The sequence below is a fragment of the Siphateles boraxobius genome, unplaced genomic scaffold, assembly GCF_051911475.1.
Source record: "Siphateles boraxobius isolate OS27281-9 unplaced genomic scaffold, OSU_SipBor_1 130, whole genome shotgun sequence".
NCBI lineage: Eukaryota > Metazoa > Chordata > Actinopteri > Cypriniformes > Leuciscidae > Siphateles > Siphateles boraxobius.
The window spans coordinates 19,276,033-19,296,219 of record NW_027508734.1 but is presented as its reverse complement, the minus strand read 5'-3'; the positions used below and the strand labels follow the sequence as shown (position 1 = coordinate 19,296,219).

At 38.8% G+C, this 20,187-nt stretch overlaps 1 protein-coding gene across 7 annotated transcripts in view; it reads right to left on the bottom strand.

The window, feature by feature from the left end:
• The window catches only part of tub (TUB bipartite transcription factor), a 100,248-nt gene that overhangs the window by 3,285 nt on the left and 76,776 nt on the right, over positions 1-20,187 (bottom strand). For all 7 annotated transcript variants that reach the window (XM_077228481.1, XM_077228484.1, XM_077228486.1 and 4 more), the window contains 7 exons: positions 7,615-7,791; positions 6,904-7,025; positions 2,349-2,540; positions 1,780-1,892; positions 1,201-1,315; positions 906-1,004; positions 132-303 (listed from right to left, as the gene is read on the bottom strand). In XM_077228481.1, the coding sequence (XP_077084596.1) occupies positions 132-303; positions 906-1,004; positions 1,201-1,315; positions 1,780-1,892; positions 2,349-2,540; positions 6,904-7,025; positions 7,615-7,791 (990 nt within the window). The remainder of the gene's footprint in view (positions 1-131; positions 304-905; positions 1,005-1,200; positions 1,316-1,779; positions 1,893-2,348; positions 2,541-6,903; positions 7,026-7,614; positions 7,792-20,187) is intronic.

Genomic DNA, 20,187 nt, shown 5'->3' with positions numbered 1-20,187 from the left:
ACTGCTATTCTTCGGTGCAGTAAATAACAAATAAAATCCATCTCTAGAGTATGTGGTATGTATATATATATATATATATAGTAGAATTTATTTTTCAAAAAAAAAAAAGGATGAGCTTTTGTTTCACTCACGGTCATTGTCATGAATGATCTGAAAGTTTTTGACAGATGCTTGTGTGACTCTGCCATGGAAGTTAAGCACATATGATTGAGTATCATCGTTCCACACAGGCGTCTTGTTGTGGAGCTCTATCACACTCTCAGTGCTTTTGTTCTGCCATCGAGCCAGTAGAGACTCATGGTCCTGCGATAGACAGATGTGGGAGAGGATTAGCTTTCCATTAGAGCATCTAACTTTGCTGCTAATACTAACATCTGTATATAAAATATAGGTCACTGTTTATTGGTTTCCTCTGATTATTGTTCTGCACTGGCCCAAAACAGACATTACATAATATTTTACTGCTCATGTAACATAAATGACACATAAATACTGTAATTGATTTAAGTAAAATGCAAATTAATGTCTTCAATGATATTATCATGTGCACATTTGAACTGCCTCTCCTTCTTCTTTTGAGAAGTACCTTTACCCTTTTGAGATTCTGGCATTAGAATAAAAAAAAATAGAATCTGGTATTAAAGTCAAAATCAAAATTGACAGTTCCTATTTTTTTAATGAAATATTGCAGTATTTATTATATTTTTGATTATTATTATTCATGTGCCCTTATAATCAATTCCCGATGGACAAAATCAAGCCTTGCCCTAGATTTTTCTTGTCCAAGAAGCCGTTTCACTCAGATATCTGTCACGACAGGGACTAAAAGAATATCACAACTTCTGTCTTATGTTTATTTTTCATATTTATACACACAAAGGCATTCTAAACAGCCCTGTACTCACATTTCGAGGCCTGATGGAAACTCTTTCATGGTCCATGTTCATTCCAGGAATAATGACACTCATCTTTCGAGGCCCCTTGAACCCTAAAACATTAGTTTCCTGTAGAACAAATTCAAATAATAATAAATTATTTTAACATGTTTTCCCTTTATCAGTGGTATTGCTATGCACAAAACCAACCAGCAGAGGTCAGACTTGGCTCATCATTGCTCGTGGCTCTAAGATCTAGTGTGCCCTTAGGGCTGGGTGCTGGCTCTCTGCTGGCCACTGACCAACACCATGCTCACAAACTCACATAGCAGATCGCTGCAAGCTCTTGTCGTAGATTCCCTGCTTCTAGGCTGGAGGTGGTCTTGACTGGGTTCAAACCGCTGTCATATACTGTAAACTTGGTACCCATAAGGTTTGATCTGTGAGGATGACATTGCGCTTATTGAAGAAACTCTTACAATTAAGACTGCATCCTGTCACAGAAAAAAGGGTGAGTCTCAAAGACTGCCAAGACTCTGTCTATCCATAATTTACCCCCAAATCAAAACATTTTTTTCTCCAATTTTTGTACTAATAAGAATTATAGCATTTGAACATATTTCATATTAAGTTTTTTTTTAAAAGTGCCGTATTGAGACTCAAACATCAACATGCATGCAGTTGCTCTCTCCTGATATGAATGAGGACACTCGAGAAAACCAGCAATGAACCCAATTACAGTTTTAAATAGGTTCAGCAGTGCACACATGCACATGAACTCATTAAAGCTCCCTCTAGAATGTTTAAAAAGAGACACGTTTCTCTTATCTCTACAAGAACAGCATTGATTAAGGTTACGCTACCTTATGAATGGCACGACACGATGAATCATCTTTAACTATACCTCAGTTTGCCAATAAAGCTCTCGCCACCTCGTGATAGGTCAGTTGGGTCGATGGAGATGAGGTAATTGGATGTTTTGCTCTTCTTTCTCTTCCTCCCAGCTAAAAGGAAAACCTAAAGTGTGACATAATTTTATTGGGCACCGAACAGCAGCACAAAACTGACATCAAAAAGATCCATCAGAGAAAGAGACCTTATATAAACATTCTGAGAAAGCGTTTCTATATTTTGAGGAATATATATATATATATATATATATTATATATATATATATATTTGGTAAATAAGATGCATAGAATCATTTTTATGTAATTTATGATTAGCCATTATATTTTTAAGATAAACATTTGCCCAGGGAAGCAATATTATGGTTAATTGTCATATATAGCTAAATAGCTAAATATCCCTATGGGCTAAATTTGGTTCCTTTCATCAGAATCAATCATTTCAAGCACTTAGGCAAATTGGAGGAATGGAGTATCACTGATAGGTCTTGATTGCTTGTGCACAACAAATCAGCCAAAACTCTTTAGAAAAATTGGGAATAATCAGTGTTTCGGTGTGTCTGACCTTCTTGCCGTCCTCCCTCTCCAGATGGAGGTAGTAGGTGGGGTACATGCCCCTGTCCATGCCCTTCTTATCTCGCGTGATCCTGCATTTCACAGTCACCCCTTGGGGGGCGGGGCGGAGAATGAACTCCTCCAGGTCATCCACGTCGATGGATGGCTCATTGGCCAATGGGGTGGAAGCTGAGGTTGCCTCCTTTCGCATTGATCAAGCAAAAAGAAATCGTTCCCGGTTAATTATAGATTAATTCTAGTTGAATTTTAGTTGTTCATTTGTTAATTATTACAAATACACAACCATATTTATTTGTTTATAAACAGTTCTAAACAATGATATAATACAATAATAATAATAACAAAAAAAAATATATATATATATATCTCTATAAAAAAAAACTAAGTAAAACAAAGAACATTATAATGTAAAACAAGGACAAAAGTGGATGGATGGATGGATGGATGGGTACATACAATAGTCTTAAGTTACAATAGCCATTGCAAATGAAGACATTTGTTATATTTAACCCTGGAAGGAAGTAATGAATTTTGAAAAATGTAAAATAAAGAAAAGTTGATGTAAAATAAGGACAAAATGTAAGCCTCAAGAAAAATAAATAAATTGTCAAAAGAAAAAAAAGAGGGAAAAAATTTAGCCTTCTGATCAAATGTTTCACAGTAAGTATGTGAACTCCAGATATGCTTGCTTTTAATAAATTATAAAAATGCATAATATAGGTATTTTCATTAGTGCACTCAGACGTTTGGACCCCATTGTAAATGAATCAAATGTCCCTGTGGTCTGAAATGTAAGAAGTGCAGCTGGGATTAAAACTGAAATGTTAAAGATCAACAAAGCAGCCCAATGACGTTAGCAAGGTCAGGCCCAGGAGACATGGATGAGCCACTACACTCAAATAAATAACAGACACATCTAGACTTGATGACTAAAGTTTACTGGAATATCTTGGAGAGCTGACAAATAACATGCTCAGAAGGTTCCTCAACATTAATATTGCAAGTTAAAATGTATGTATATGCAAAAGTAAAAAAAATATATAAGTGATCACATGTCTTTCAAGTTTACTGTGTTAATAATATTTGTTTTTATGCATTTGTCACACTGCAGATTTTTTTTTATAAATACATTTTTAAAAGTCTGTCACGATTACCTTGTTTCGGTTTTCACTATTTTGACTTTCTTTTGTCTTGTTGTGCCTATGTTCAGTTTCTGTGTTTTTAGTTCCTGTGTCCCATGTCTCATATGTTATCTTGTTAGTTTCCATATTTTGCCTGGTTTGTAACCATGTTAACTAATCACCTACACCTGTCTTTCATTTAGCCTCTTGTCATCATTCTAGTGTATTTAAACCCTCAGTCATTCTCTGCTCATTGTCTTGTGTTAACGTTTCATGCTAGTGTTTCTCATTATTGTTCCTAAATATTATTTCGTCATTCATCTGCGTCAAGCCTCTTGAATCTGGATTATCAAGTCAAGCCAGTACCTGACAGTCCATGTAGTCTCTCAATTAATAAAAGCATAAACAATGCATATATAATAATTATACATAAATTAGAAAATAAATAATCTTCAAAATCACACTGCACAACACCACAGATATTATTCCCATCTGGCTTATCTACAAATATGGTTAGGGCCTACATGATGATTCCCCATGAAAAGCGAGATAAAATACATAATGGCCTGGTTTCACAGCCATGGCTTAGATTAAGCCAGGATTAGGCTTTATTCACAGTTCAATTAGGGCATTTAAGTAGCTTTTATAAATGTGCCTTAGAAAAAAAATACATTAATGGTGTGCATCTTGAGACAAGACAAAAGTTGCTTACAGTTAAAATGGCTCAAACATGCATTTTCATCTGGGACTAGCTTAAACCTCGTCTGTGAAACCGGGGGGTAATAAATATGTTTAATTAATAAATATATATTATATATATAAAAAATATATATACAACTATAGCAATAATTATTATACATTTCTATAAAACACCGTACAGACTACAGAGAAATCACCAATGAGACATTGTCAAGAAAAGGGGCTTCAAACATGCACGGTTTCCATCAAGTTATTTTAAGAAAGTAATAATTTCACTGTTGCCATAGGAAACAACAGGACTATGACCCTCCATTTCCAGCATTGCAGGCTTTGTGCCAAGATAGACACAAGAGAATACATCCTAGCATGACAAAACACAGACTGCTTGTGTCAGCACTGTACATGTAACACAACTGAGGAGTTCACATTTGGAGCTAACGCACAGAGACTGCTTAAAATAACAGCCAAAAATCTCAGAAAAGACAGGAATGAACAAGCAGTGACCTACACCTTGTAAAAAAAACTAATCAGTGTTGCATATTGAGCATGGCCTATCATGACTTGCTTATAGACCTTATGCGCCAGAGAAAGAAACGCGCAGACATTTTTAGAATTTTGTCTTTGACCTTCCGTTTTCGCAGTAGCTCTGTATATTTTCGATGGTATCGCTGTCAGAGAGTAATTAGCTGTTGAAGCGGATCTACTTACTGTACAGTTAACAGTATGGAGTACTGTGGGGTATTGAATTGGGCACATTCTGTGACCGTTGAGCAAGAAAAATAAAGATGGCGTCTGAAAGTTAAGGTTGGTGGTCAGTTTGTGTGTAAACGTTGTTTAGTTTTGATGTCTGTCATTTCAAGTGAGAAATTACTATTGTAGTAATTAAATATTTGCTTAATTTTCACCAAAGCTCTCTCTATTTTGCTGTAGATCATTAAACGGTTACGATGCCTCAGAAGTCTGTTCGCAATTAGTTTTGCGAGGTACCATCGTGCGCAAATGCTGCCTGCTAGTCATTAACTCAAGGCAACAACTCAGCTAACTGTTTTTGGACACTGCCCATGTCTTGTGCTTTCCTAGTCCAGAGATTGTCTTATTATAGGGAGATATGAGGGTCTATAGCTCTTACCATTAGGAAAAAGCGTAACGGCTAACTTGGATCACATTATATGCACCTCATCCTATCATATAATGGTACTGATGTCAGTGGCCAGCGTTCAGAGTTTTATGATAGTCAGTTACAGTTTACATTACACACAGTTTTGTTTGTGTATTAGCGCGTTTGTCTTGTGAATAAGGTTCTATATTTGTTGTTATATCTCTAGTAAACGTACAGTAGAACTGCAATGTTTGTGAAATGTGCTTTACTGAGGAAAAAAAGAGCACAAATTGCTCTATTAGCTGCAGATTACTGGTCACTACAGTGTGCATTAAACCACATTTTGTGTCTGTTCATTAAAAAGCAGCTTTATTGGGCATACATAGCAGATATACTAATCACAAAAAATGTAATTGTAATGTAATTGTGGAAGTCTGAAAGCCATAGAAAGAATTTTTTTTTTTTAATTAAAATCTTTGCATTTTGTTACCTTCATTCATTATAAAGTGTTATATCATTACTATGCATACACAGCAGTCACAAATCATTACAATTCAAGTCTGATTCATTTTTTTTAAACCTTGAAGCCATAAAGAGAACACATTATTTTATTTATTTTATCATTAAACAAAAATATAATACAATATTTATAATTAAATGTTAATTTTCTCTTTATTCATTAAAATGTGAACAAAAAATCATGCATGGCACTAATAGTCATTGAAGTCTTATAATTGAAAAAAAACTGAAAGCCAGAGAAAGAAAACATTGCGATTGTTTTTCTTTAGAAAATATACAATATCACTAAACACTGTAAAAACATGTTTCAACTTAAAAATGTAAGTGTCCGTGCCACCTTAAAATTTTAAGTTTAGTCAACTCAAATATCCAAGTTGTCACTTAGTACAACTTCACATTTCAAGTTGACTAAATGTAAAATTAAGGCAGCACGAAAACTTTTATAATGAAAGGTTTTTAAATTAAAAATTTAAAGTGATATTAAACAACGCCTATTATTAAATACTACTACACATTTGCTGGTGGTAATGCCATATATGAGTCCTACCTGTCACGACATTCCCTACTTCTCCCTTCTCTTAAAAAAATAGCCTCTTGTCTCCTTCTTTGGGTGCCACCAAAGCTGCAGTGTTAACATTAGCCATTAAGCTTTTTTGGCTAAAGGTTGCAGGCTTGCCTGTGTAAATATGGAGATACTTACGAATAAGTTTGTGACGACAGTGACGATACTTTAAATGTTTGGGTTTTTTTCAAAGTAATTTTCTTACAGAGTTTTAGCATTAGAATGAAACAATAATAATAATAATAAAAAAATATTTGTCCTCATTTTAATTGGGCCATCCTGGACGTGCGAGCATAGGCACGTGCCTAGAATGCCTATGCATAAATCCGCCGGCCCTGAGGTTCTGCAAATTTGCCTTAAGTGGACATAAATATTTCTCTTTATTCGCCTCAGAGCAATGAATTGGTAACTATGGTAACCATGATTTGTTTCACTCCATGCCTCCTTGCTGTCTGCATCTATAGTTCATCGTGTAAAACTGAAAAATCAACTTAATTTATTGAAATCATTAATGAACACTTCTAAATAAGCAGAGAAATACTACCTTGCTGGACTTTTTGCTGGTGGCAGAGCCAGGTCTTGTGTTACTGTTGAGCTGAGATGAACTTGAGCTGACCAAATCATCTTCGTCCTCCTCTTCATCGAAGTTCATGCTACTGGAGATTCCTTCGAACAAGAATTTTTTTGAGGTGCTAATCAAAATGCGATAACAGAACATGAGGAGAGAACAGCAGCAGGCATAAAGCAAACATGGAGGCATTATGCACTGCAAACAACACTGTTAATAACTGCACTCTGATGCCAAAAGAGCATATGGCATGAATTTCAGTAGACACAACAAATGGAGAACATTTGGGCAAAAAAATACAAAAAAAAAAACCTATTCACTTTTAGTCTGTTCAACAAATTAGCAGAAAAAGAGATGCAAATGATTGTCCACAGTCCAGTTCGGCTCAAACCAGCTCTAAAAAGTCATGCAGATAGTAAAGACATGATCTAATCTAAAAATGTCACAGATGGAGGAGAGAGAGGCAGACACTGAATATAAATGCTATAGCATGTAAGTAGATCTTAAAGTGTTAGTCGTCATATGATGATATTACAAGAACATGTTTTTTTGCATGTTAGCAGATCAGTAATACTGAAGAACAATAAGCGAATGTACATGGCTTAGTCATCATGATCATAGTGGCTTCTCCATCTGTCTCTCTCTCCACTCTCGTTTGTGTTACTCCGAGGACTATCGCTGGTGTACCTTTCTTCAGCATGGTGACCCGTAGGTCCTGTTTGCCCTGTGACTGTGTGTTGCCCACTGCCTCACCCTGGCCCTCTGCCTCGCTCTCCAGGGCAGGTGAGTGGCCCACTGTCAGGATCTGAATCTGGTTGCCCAGCTCCTGACCCTCATCCTGGAAGGCAGCAGGCCCATCAATTCCTTTGGGACCACCACAATACAGTAACACCGTTAACTCGACTATATCAACAATCCCGTTTCCAGGTCGCTGTCACAAAATAATGGTGTTTATGGAAATATGGAGACAGACATTCAAATATTAATAAATGAATCCCTCGGCATATAGAATTAATTTGTGACACATGCACTACCAGTCAAAAGTCAAATCTAATTACGATTTTTTAAAACTGCTTTTAAAAGAAGTCTCTTATGCTCGCCAAGGCTACATTTATTTGGTCAAAAATACACTTACTGTAGGTTTCATTTACACTGCAGGTCTTGATGCCCAATTCTGATTTGTTGCCTATATCTGATTTTTTTGACCGTCTGTTTACGCGTTCTTTCAATTGTGACCCATATCCGATTCATGTGTTTACACTTGGCATACTATCTGAAACGTCGCACATGCTTAAAGGGGGTTCTTGCACAGATGGACGAACGCAAAATGCTTGATGCTAGCTTTGCGATATATGTGAATTTCGCCAAACATCACCATGATTTTGAGGCGGAGGAGGACGAAAAGGGCCATCATTGCAGCCTGTGCATTTGCTTCAGTTATTGTGTGCGAGAGAGATCTCAGGACTGGTGGGAACATACAACACGAACTCATGAAAGTGCGTATCTATACCAATAATTATATTTCTCGTGCCATAATACGGCAAAAATATTTTTTGCGTGCATGATACGCACTGTAAACGCCTTGGGTAGGATTAGGGGTGTGGACTGCGTGTGTATTACACGCCATAAAGTGCATATAATATGCACGCAAAAACTGCGTATCATATGCACACAAAAACTATTTTTGACATAAATGGCACGAGAAATAAAATTCGTGCTATAGATGCGCCCTTTCATGAGATCGTGGCGGGCTTTAACGAGGAGCAGTGGGTCTATGGCATAATGAGCAAGCCAACCTTTGATAAGTTGTGTCAACGTGTGTCCACATTCCTCTCCTACGACGACACAATGTTTCGTCGGGCCATCCGTCCCTTTGCAGATGTGTGTCGGGGTTTCTCTCGTCATTAAAACGCGGATACATAGCCTAATGCCTCAGAAAATCCGATCTGCCTGTTTACATGACATTCGCATTGGCACATATCTGATTTATTTCCACATATGAACGAGGCCTGAAACCGATTCCGAAATATCCGAATGCATGCGTTTTTTCCGTTTACACTGTCATAGAACACATCCGATCTGTGTCATATATGAGCAAAAAATCGAGTCAAGATCTTTTTTTGCTCTTTAACGTGTCATGATAGATCGCTCTAGTGCCAAAGTTCGACGATCATCTCTTGTGCTTTACTAGTTATAGCACGAAATAAACATGTTTGAACATCAGAAAGTATTTTGAAAGAAACAGTACAATAGGCTGAAGGTATATGTCTTATGTAATCACTCAATCAATGCTTCAACCAGAAATTCGTCAATAAAACATTTAACTCAGAAGCAAGGCCAGTCTTGTGGCGGGCCCAGCGTTTCACTTGGCGCCCCAGCAAATGACGTCATGTCTATCGCCGCATCACAAGGTGGGCTTGAGTCATCTGGAGATGAAGACTCGGCTGTGCTGCCTCCTTCGGGGGTGCCAGCATTGCCCTAGTCTGATCCAGAACTGACTGCCATGCTTTTCCGGGTAGCCGCGAGCAACGGGCTCAGCTGATTAAATCCTCCTCACCCCCTACTCATGCCCTCTTGAGACCTCGCAGTGGCACTATCTGCGCTGCAGAGAGCTCCCTTCAAGGCATTACAATCAGTCAAGCTTAAATACCTTTCTATGAAGGTGGCGCTCCTGGTTGCTTTGGCCTCCATCAAGAGGGTAGGGGACCTGCAGGCATTTTCGGTTGACGAAGCGCGCCTGGAATTCGGACCGGCTAACTCTCACATGATCTTGAGACCCCGGCCTGGATATTATCTCCTTTTAGGGATCAGGTGGTGAACCTGCAAGCGCTGCCCCTGGAGGAGGCAGACCCAGCCTTGGCACTGCTTTGTCCAGTACGCGCCCTTCGTGCTTACGTAGGCAGAACGCAGTGTTTCATTTCAGGAACTCAGGCCAGCTCTTTGTCTGTTATGGATGGCAGCAGAAGGGAAAAGCTCTCTCCAAGCAGAAGCTGTCTCACTCGATAGTGGACGCTATTGTCTTGGTATACCAGGTTCAAAGCCTGCCATGCCCCCTAGGGGTGAAGGCGCACTCCACAAGGAGTGTGGCTTCCTCCTGGGCTCTAGCGCATGGCGCCTCGCTAACAGACATCTGTAGAGCTGCAGGCTGGGCGACACCTAACACATTCACGAGATTCTACAATCTCAGAGTGGAGCCAGTGTCCTCCCGTGTACTTGCCAGTAACTAGGACCTGCTCTGTGTAATCGCTTGCTTCGCCATTCCACTCCACGTACTGGATACGTGTGTGATTTTACTCAGGTGAGCTCTCTGTCTAGCCCTGGGCTCCTCCAGCACTGTTGATGTCGATACCAGAGTGCATGCTGCGGCAGGCCTGGTGTCAGGCAAGGTGCCTCCATGTGCATGGTTCCCCCCTTGGGCGACCCCCACATGTGTATTTCCACGGTAAGTCTCTTTGAGCATGTGTCTTTCCCTTGGCAAGTCCATCTTGCCACCCCTGAGGTTAAAACTTCACACCCTGCGGGCTGGATACCTCAGTGTGTAGCCCTTCGTCAGTGCAAGTCTCACGATAGGGAGCTCAGACTTGCGCAGGGCACTGGAAGACAGCCGCTGTGGCGTGATTAAATAGGGACCCCCATTTCCTCAGTCACTGACGTAACTCGTAGTAACTGACTGAAAGGGAACGTCCACCTGCCACAACCACTGTACCGCTGGAACAGCCGGACGTTCAATCTCGGCTCTTCAGCAGGTAACATAATGCGAGATTACACGCGCAGCTCCTTTTATACTCATGAGGTGGGGCGGAGTTGCGCTAATCAAATTCCGCAGACCCATGGCATTGTTTTATCATTGGTTCGTTTTGTGGAACTCGAAGGTGATAGGCTTCTAAGCGAAACCCCCATTTCGTCAGTAACGTCTCCGTTCCCTCCTTCAGGGAACGAGGGTTACATACGTAACCGAGACCTTCCCTGAATAGTTTATAGCATTAATTGAGAGATTTTTTCTTTTAGGAAATTTGCCATGTACAGAACCTGTATAAAAAAATAATAATACTTGAATCAAATTGCAAGCTTGTGAATTGAAATCAAATCTAAAATCGAATTGTGAAATATGTGTTAATACATAGCCCTAGTGTCAATAAATGTTTTTCGTTGCTTTAAGCAAATGTTGTCTTTTCCCTTTATTTTCTTGTCAGAGTGCACCAGAACATTTTGTTTACATGTTAAAATCACAAAAATGAAAAAGGATCATGTGACACTGAAGTAATGACTGCTGAATATACAGCTTTGTCACCACAAGAACTACGCAAAAACTGCACTGTAATAAAGGAATTCATTTTAAACTGTAAAAATATTTAAAAATATTACTGTTTTTGATCAATGCAGCCTTGGTGGGCATTAGAGACTTCTTTCAAAAAACCTTATAAAACCTTCTCAGTGAACATGTGCTGACGCTTTTAAGTCCCCCTGGGGTTTCAAAAATTTGCAATCATCTATTTATAGATGCTCTTATGTCAGTTTGGGTCTGTATTTCATCCAATTAGTCACTATCAGGGGAAGAACATGTTGTCCTATGTCAAACACTGCAACATGCAACTGCCCACAGCTCCCATTTATCTATCCATCCATCCATGCATCCAAGCAGGCCAAATCAAGTCATTATAGCAACAGAGACCCCTCTTCAGAGATTCATCTGCTAAACAATGTCAGGGAATTAGCTCTGACAAGATGGCCGAGAGGCATTGGTGCCTGTGGTTGCACAATAATAACTATTGCATTTAGACTATGATTGTCATTGAGGTTGAATTGACTTGTGATGGGGCTCTTTAACAAGGTGAGTAATCATCAAAGAAAGAGCCAGAGAGACAGAGAGTATCTTAATCAATCAAGAATAGCCTTCATAGCATGAACAGACATGTGTATCAGCTTATTCTTTCAAAGCTTGGGGTCCAGAAATAGCATGATTGATTTGATATCATCATTTGTGAGTCACAGATCTGTTTGCGTTGGTTATGTCACCTATAAACCACCGTGACCTGTGTCGAGGTTTGTTACATAAGTGCCGGGACATAATGATGGTTTAGTTGTCGCAAGTCTCAGAAGACGACTAGCAGAATTGTAATAAAAGAGAAAAAGGTGAAGAAATGAAAGTGTTCAGACAAGGAGCAAAAGCCTAACTTTTGTTTATAGCCTAACATTAGCTTTTGGAGATTGTATTTGGTGACAAAATTCATTAAAGTTGTGTTCATTTGTGAGGATTATCTTAATGGACAAAATGTGTAAGAATACTAAACTTTTGTTTGTCACAGAGCTAATTTTCTGAAATAATCCAAAAGCCAATAGGATTTGTCCATTGTGCTAACTTGGTTGACCTACAAAAATATTATTCCTGCAGCACTCTATTAAACTCGACTGTACTCATTTATTGAATTGTATGCTTGTTTATAGCAATGTCAGCTGCTCAAATAAAAGCAACACCTTCAGTGAATAAAAAGCAACAAATACATTCGCCCTCAGAAATAAAACCAAATGCCTTGTATGAGTCATAATGATGCTGAAGTTGAGCTAAAAGCATCACTACTGCTGCCGTTTCTTGGATCGAGCCCATGTGTCTAATATCCACGGCATTAGAGAGAGACAGCATTTGTCTGTTTCATGAATGTTTGTGTCTTGTATTGATGAAGGCTGCAGTAGGTCATGGCAGGCTGACTGCAGCTGCTCCTACAGTATAAACAGTATTAGAGGGGATTTTGTTATTCCTTGAGGAAGGATTGGCAGTAGAGCAGTGGTTTGGTCTATCTCCAGGGGTACGTTTATTAACGTTGTGTGCCATGCTGTCATTGTCATTTGAGAAAGCAGTAAAAAAAAACTCAACACCCTCACAAGGAGATGGCCTTGGATAAGGGGGAAATAAAAAATAACAGTATGGAGAACATAAAGACATGAGAAGATTGTATATAACTATGGTATAGTTTAAGCAAACACACGACATGAGAGATTGCAAATTACAGTATCTGCTGTTTGACTGGAATGATGTTCTTTTTAAATGTTTACTTTTTTTCCAATTAGGAAGCAAATTAACCCTGTTCCATCATTTCTTGGCTTTCTTTCTTCTGTGGAACAGAAGAAGAACATATTTTGAAAGTCAATGGGATACATTGCCAGCTATAGAAAATACAGACAAAAAAACACTAAGAAGTTTTTCAATAATATCGTCTCAGGTTACGACTGTAACCTATGTTCCCTGAGAACAGGGAACGAGACACTGCGTCAGAATGCTATGGGGAAGGCATCCGCGTGAACCGGTGTCTGAAACGCTTATCTAAACACGGCATTCCTATTGACCGGCGACAGCCTATGACATCATCATTAGTGTAACCCGGAAGTATATAAGGGGAGGCTGGAGAACATGTCAACAACTTATCGTCTGAGGGGACTGTTCAGCAGGCATCCCATAGGCATGGTGAAAAGACACAGTGTCTCGTTTCCTGTTCTCAGGGAACATATAGGTTACAGTCGTAACCTCAGATGTTCACTTTCGAAAGGGAACTCGCACTGCGTCAGAACGCTATGGGGAACGAGCTACCAATGCTGCCATGATGAGGGGAGTGCATGCCAAATTATGGCTTTGACAAAAAACGTCAAAAAAACGTCAGTTTCACTGAAATGCCAAACACTCTCCCCCTTCGGGTCACATACAGGCTGTCAGTGACAGTATTCCCTATGGTCACTGCCCAAGCTCAAAGAGGCCTCCCAATACAATGAAGGCCTATCAAGGCTGCTCAAAGTCTTTGGAACCAACAACAATCGTGGAAGGCGTTCCTTTAAGGGAATATGGCCAGGGAGTCCAAAGGAGTCCCGTCCAGTCCTTTTCTGAGGGGGACGTGAAGTAAACCCCACATGCCACCAGGGAGGCTGACCTGGTCTAATTTTAATGACCTAGTCTTGCCAACAACCTGTCTGTTTCCTAAACAGAGTATCTAACATATTTTGCCTCACCTGTGGAGGCATCCGATAGGGAGGACTGCAGATACTGGCAGTCATTGCTCACAGACCGGATCATAGAGATGGGCATCCTGGAGAGTAGAACTCAGCATAGCGCTTTCTAACCCTTGCGAATGAGGGGAGTAACTCTACCCAATGCTGGATCTACACATTGCTTCAAAGCCATGTGGAGGCTGGGCACTCTGAAAGGGACCCTAATAGGGGAGCGCCTCCAGCTCTAGGGCTGATCTAACAGGGAGGCCTTCGATCTTCCGACCAGACTTAGGGAGCTAAGTATTCATACAGAATGATCCTCAGATATACTTAAATATATACTTAAAACCTGATAAATATTGACCAGGCTCTGGGTAAGGTTTTGCCTTTGCAATGCTAAGCATCCAACTCGTTGGGGATCCGCCTTCAAGTGGGCCTGTCAAGGCCTAACTACTTGAAAGTTGGACTGTTAGCAGAGCTCGCCACAGAAGTCAGGTGCTCTCACAGACATCTCTGTGGGCCTGGTTATACTTATTTCACATTGCCAACCGGCAGTGTACTCAGCAAAAAGTACGATCGACCTTTTAAACCAAGGGGAGTCCAATCTTACGCTACCGGATTATCGAGGAGGCCTACTGTAAGGCCTACAGCATCGAATGTCACGGGCGTCAGCCCAGGCAGTGCTTCGGCTCTAAGGGAGCATACTCAACCATCCCAAGTGGGAGGGAGTAACTAATCAGTCTCTACCTGAGCCTGGGTGGAGATGGGTGATATCATACGAGCTGTGTACTGTGTACTACGAGCTGTAGCCAAGTACTGTGAATAAAGTCCCTAACAAGGGGAGTACTATCAGCATGACCCTGAGGAATGTATCAGGGTCGAGGCCTATTATCTTGTATTTTTTACAAGACAGGTTTTACATTCTCTACTCTAAACCCAAGAAAATGGAGGCCATAATAAGTGGCCAACGACATTCAACCTTATGACTTGAATTATTTTATTCAAGGGGCTCAGCGGAAAATATTTTCAATTTTAAGGTCTAGCTGGATAAACTAGCTACAATACTCAGCTCTAAAGGGCGGAGGCCTGAGCATATTGCTTCTTACTTTCTAGAGAAAAACAGCCCTGACAACGTCCATGAGATATCTGCATGGGAGGCTTTTTGAAGATAGCCTGCTGCCTATGCTGCCATCTACCCTGTAACACCACTAGCATTTTTACCCCTAGGGCAAAAGGCGGGCCTTGGCTAGATGACTCTTGTAGTAAGAGTAAGCCAGTACTAGGAACAACTAGATTTACAGGAATAATTTATCCTGATGGGCTCTAAGGAACCTAAACTCAGATACTGAGAGGCTTGAGGCGAGAAAGCTTAGCAAACCGCCACTAATTTCCTAGTTACTAAGCCTAAGCCAGAAATCGAGGCGGCCCCGTGAGGGCCGACACACGAATACAAAGTGTAATAATAAATCTCAACAACTCTCTAAAGTGAGAGGAAAACTGCTGCTCTAGTATAAGGTGGCTATCAAGGTGGCCCGAAGAGGGCCAATGCTTGACTTTGTAGTTCTATCTGGAGTTTGACAGAGCGGTGGCCTCAATAGAATAACTCCCGATAGGGAGGAAGCCAGAGATGGAGGACTCGAGTCACATGACTTGACTCGAGTCAGACTCGAGTCGCAAATTTAAGGACTTGAGACTTGCTTGACTAAATTAAGAAAATGACTCGACTTGACTTTGACTTGAGATCCAATGACTTGAGACTTGACTTGACTTGAACTGTATGACTCGAGAATTACTTGATATACATTTATCATCGCAACATCAATTGATGAACAAAATGAAAGCAACGGAACCATTGACGCCAGTCATCAGATTCTGCGCGATTGCGTGACACTGCACAAGCCCAGAAAAAAACATACATTGCGATGAGCGCGCTAAATACAAAAACATCTCCCAGCATCGTTTCTTTTGGATATAAACACTAGAAATTGACTATATTCATACAAGAAGATTTGCTGTACGCATAATAACTGGCAAGGGATATCGGACGACCATCACATCCTCGAACAGTCGAACTTCATTCACAACGTCTAAAAGTAAGCTATGGCTTGTTTAACCTGTTTGTTATAGTCAATGTGACTATCTTTAAATAGAGAATATTGATCAAAACAGCATGCCTCTTTATACACAATTATGTTTTCAAATGTAGCTTAATGTTGTCAATATTCAAATGATAATTAATGATGTCATATGTTTTGTATAACATTTGCCACATTTCTTTTCAAATCATGCTTTAAAGCCAAATATGTCGTTCTTTCCAATGACAAAAACAACATAGAAAACTGTTAATGTTTTGTCGTGTTTTATGTTTCTCTTAAAGCAGGGTTAGATGTTATCAGGGGTTACATTTATAAGATGTTATCAAAATGCCAGCAGAATTAATATTGCACCCAAAATTCAAAATGTGGTGGAAAAAATGCCCTAGTATGAGTTATTTTCATAATTATAACATATGATATTAAAAAAATATTTCCAGAATATTGACGCGATTGCAAATGTGATAATGATTTTATAAAACAGTTCAGTAAACAAAGAGTGAATATTGTGATGTGACATTTAGACATAGCCTAATATTCCAAATATTTTCTGTTTTTGCTCGATTTCTCCAATGCCAATAGTTCCAAACAAACCAGAGAAAGAGTTATGCGTATTTGTGATTCAGTGACATAGTTGCTTAGTTCCAGAACGAATCTGCCGTTTTGAACATAAGTTAAATGAATGCTTCTATGACTCGTACATTAATACGGTAATTTGGCGTCACCTATTGGCGGTTTTAACTTCATAATTAAAAATATATAACTTGTATTAAGGGGATGCCAGTTTGAAGAATGCCTTTGGTCGCATAGGAATTATACTTGAATTGTGAATTGTTTAATACCTTTTAATGGTCTTCTGTAATGTTTGAGGCATATTTATTTTTTCATGCTTTAATGTTGGCCTAATTTCAGTTACATTTAGATTTTTATTGTAGTAACCACTCAGCTATATGTGGAAATGCATGTATAAAAAAAAAGTTGCAAATAAAACCATAGTCCACAACTTCTGTAGTTTTAACTTATTTTAATATATAAATTCAGTGAAATCGTCAAACGTTTGTATGACTTGCCAGTGACTTGTGACCCAAGCTACGACTTGACTTGACTTGCTTGACATAAGGCAGTGACTTGACTTGACTTGACTTGCCTTTATAAAAAATTTACTTGGACTTGCTTGAGACTCGAAGGTTAAGACTTGAGACTTGCTTGTGACTTGCACATGTGTGACTTACTCCCACCTCTGGAGGAAGCCATCTCACACAAAAAATGTCTATTAAGTACTTTGATGAACGGTGGCCTCACTAGAGAATTTTCCATAAAGTCAACCTGTTTACTACTACAGATTGGCACTACCCGTTATATAAGCCTGACGAATCTAACATAAGAGAAGGCCTATGGGACGGGTATGCATAGCCTACCTATATAAGGGAACTTTAGGGCCCTAATTTCACCATCCTATGAAAACCATATTTAACCCTCTGGGGTCTGAGGTGTTTTCTGGGTCCTGGAGGTGTTCTGACATGCTCTGACATTTGTGCTTTTTTCAGTTATTTACAAACATGTTAATGGCAAAGGTGTAAATTCACTCTATATAGCACAAACGGGGCTACCGTAATATGTGAGCAACATGTACATGTTTGTATTTTTAAGATAATAATGTTTATGCGTGGTTTGTGAAAAAACAAAAAACAAATGTCACTGAAATAAGGTCATAAAACCCATAGTGATTATTTCTTCACAAGACTTTTGAAAATTGTAACACGTAGCCTAGAATATTTGCTCCAAAACTATGTGGAAATCATCCTGCATACTCATTTAGATAAGACAATATATTGATTTAAAATGTGTATGTCGTGTTTTGTGTGAGAAACCTTTAAGCGAGGAGGCGTGAATCTCTCATTAATATGAATGCATTTTACACCTGAGAAAGACAAAGACCCTCCCCTAATGGCCCTATTAGGTGCTATCAGGCCCGATCATTATGAGGAGCCTTGCACAAAGAATGAGGAGAAATTAAAAAAAGAATGGCTTTTAGATTGTCTGGATTTATTTACAACACAACATAATCCAAAGATACACAACAAAGGACAAAAAGCACATTAGTAAACACACTGATCTAAAGACAAAGACTTAAACAGTCACACACCTTTGTGCCATTCATGAAACATAGTAGCCTACATACCTGTCATGTCCAAGGTGTTTGACTTTTCATTTTACCATGTTCATGTACAGAGACTCATGTGAATGTTGAAGTCAGCAAGACTCATCCAGTGGCATCTGGTCCCTTTCTAAAAAATAAATAAATAAACACCTGTAAACATGTTGATATCAAGACAAACTATAGGGCTGCACGATTCTGGGAATACATTTTAGATTTTTCACTCTCACACACACACACACACACACACACACACACACACACACACACACACACACACACACACACACACACACACACACACACACACACACACACACACACACACACACATTTATATATACACACCCACTGCCGTTCAAAAGTTTGGGGTCGGTATGATTTTTAATGTTTTTAAAAGAAGTCACTTATGCTCACAAAGGCTGCATTTATTTGATTAGAAAAAAAACCCAGTAATATTGTTAAATAATATTTCAATATAAATCAGCTGTTTTCTATGTAAATATATAGTAAAGTGTAATTTATTCATGTGATCAAAGCTGAATTTTCAGCATCATTACTCCAGTCTTCAGTGTCACATGATCCTTCAGAAATCAGTATAATATGATGATTTTTCATTATCATCAATGTTGAAAACAGTTATTTACATTTTTATTTCAGGATTCTTTGATGAATAGAAAGTTCAAAAGAACAGCATTTATCTGAAAAATAATCTTTTGTAACATTAAACACTACCGTTCAAAACTTTGGGGTCAGTAAGAATTTTTATTTAATTTTTTGGGGGAAATAAATAAAATGGATCAATATTTTATTCATCAAGGAGGAATTAAATTGATAAAAAGTGACAGTAAAGACATTTATAATGTTACAAAAGATTCTATTTCAAATAAATGCTGTTGTTTTTAACTTTATGTTCATCAAAGAATTAAAAAAAAAAGGTACACAACTATTTTCAACATTGATATTAATCATAAATGTTTCTTGAGCATCACATCATCATTTTATACTGATTTCTGAAGGATCATGTGACACTGAAGACTGGAGTAATGATGCTGAAAATTCAGCTTTGATCACAGCAATAAACACTCATACTAGCATACTTGTATCTCATTTCATAACATTTCAGGCTGGCACCAGTTTAGTAGCTACAATGTAAAGTTTATGCAACAATGAAACACTTACTATTATGTCTCTTACCTTAAAAATTGTTCTCATAATCAAAACGTCTTCTTCTGAGGTAAATCCAAGGTAAATCCACAGCACAAACATGCAAACAGTCTTCCAAACTGATGAAAAGTAGAGAAATACTGGAGTCGCTGATTCTTTGTTTCGAGCTGATGAGGGCGTTAACAGCTCTGCGTTCCTTCACGTGGATCATTTGAATGAGAACAGCTCGAGCGCATGGGGTTGTGGTCAAATTAAAATGAATGAGCTTGGGCTGGAGAAACTGTACATGTCGTTGCTTTCATACGGATTTCTTAAACCGGGAATATTTTTTTTTTAATATGATTTACTTCATTTAAAAAAGGAGACTTCAAGCTTTGTAAAGACATTACTTTCATGTGTGGGTGGCAAGTATTGGCTGAGTTAAAGATCATTTTCTGTCGCGATTCAGAATGAACTTCACATTGAGAGAGAAGACAGAACGTGCATCATGTTTTTGTTCTTTATTTTACGAAAAACACAACTTTTTGTTTTTATTATTAGTGTACACAAAAAAAGAAGACATTTAACAGTTTTTAATTATGTATAACACTTGCCTGTATGACAAAAATCAACGGAGTTATTTGAGTTTCTTTTGCACCGATAAGAAAAAAACCGAGACTATCGCGCCGGCGCGATAGCCGTTTCCAGGGGGTTAACACCCCCTTAATACTTCATAACAGGGAACCGTGGCCTATTATTCAACCTTACTAAAAACTAATCATATTTTAGTGCCTTAAGAGGCAGGGCCGGAGCACTTAGCGTTGATGACTCTCCAGTCGTGAGATAGTTTGCAAACATCTCGTCAATTGGGGCATCGACACATACCCG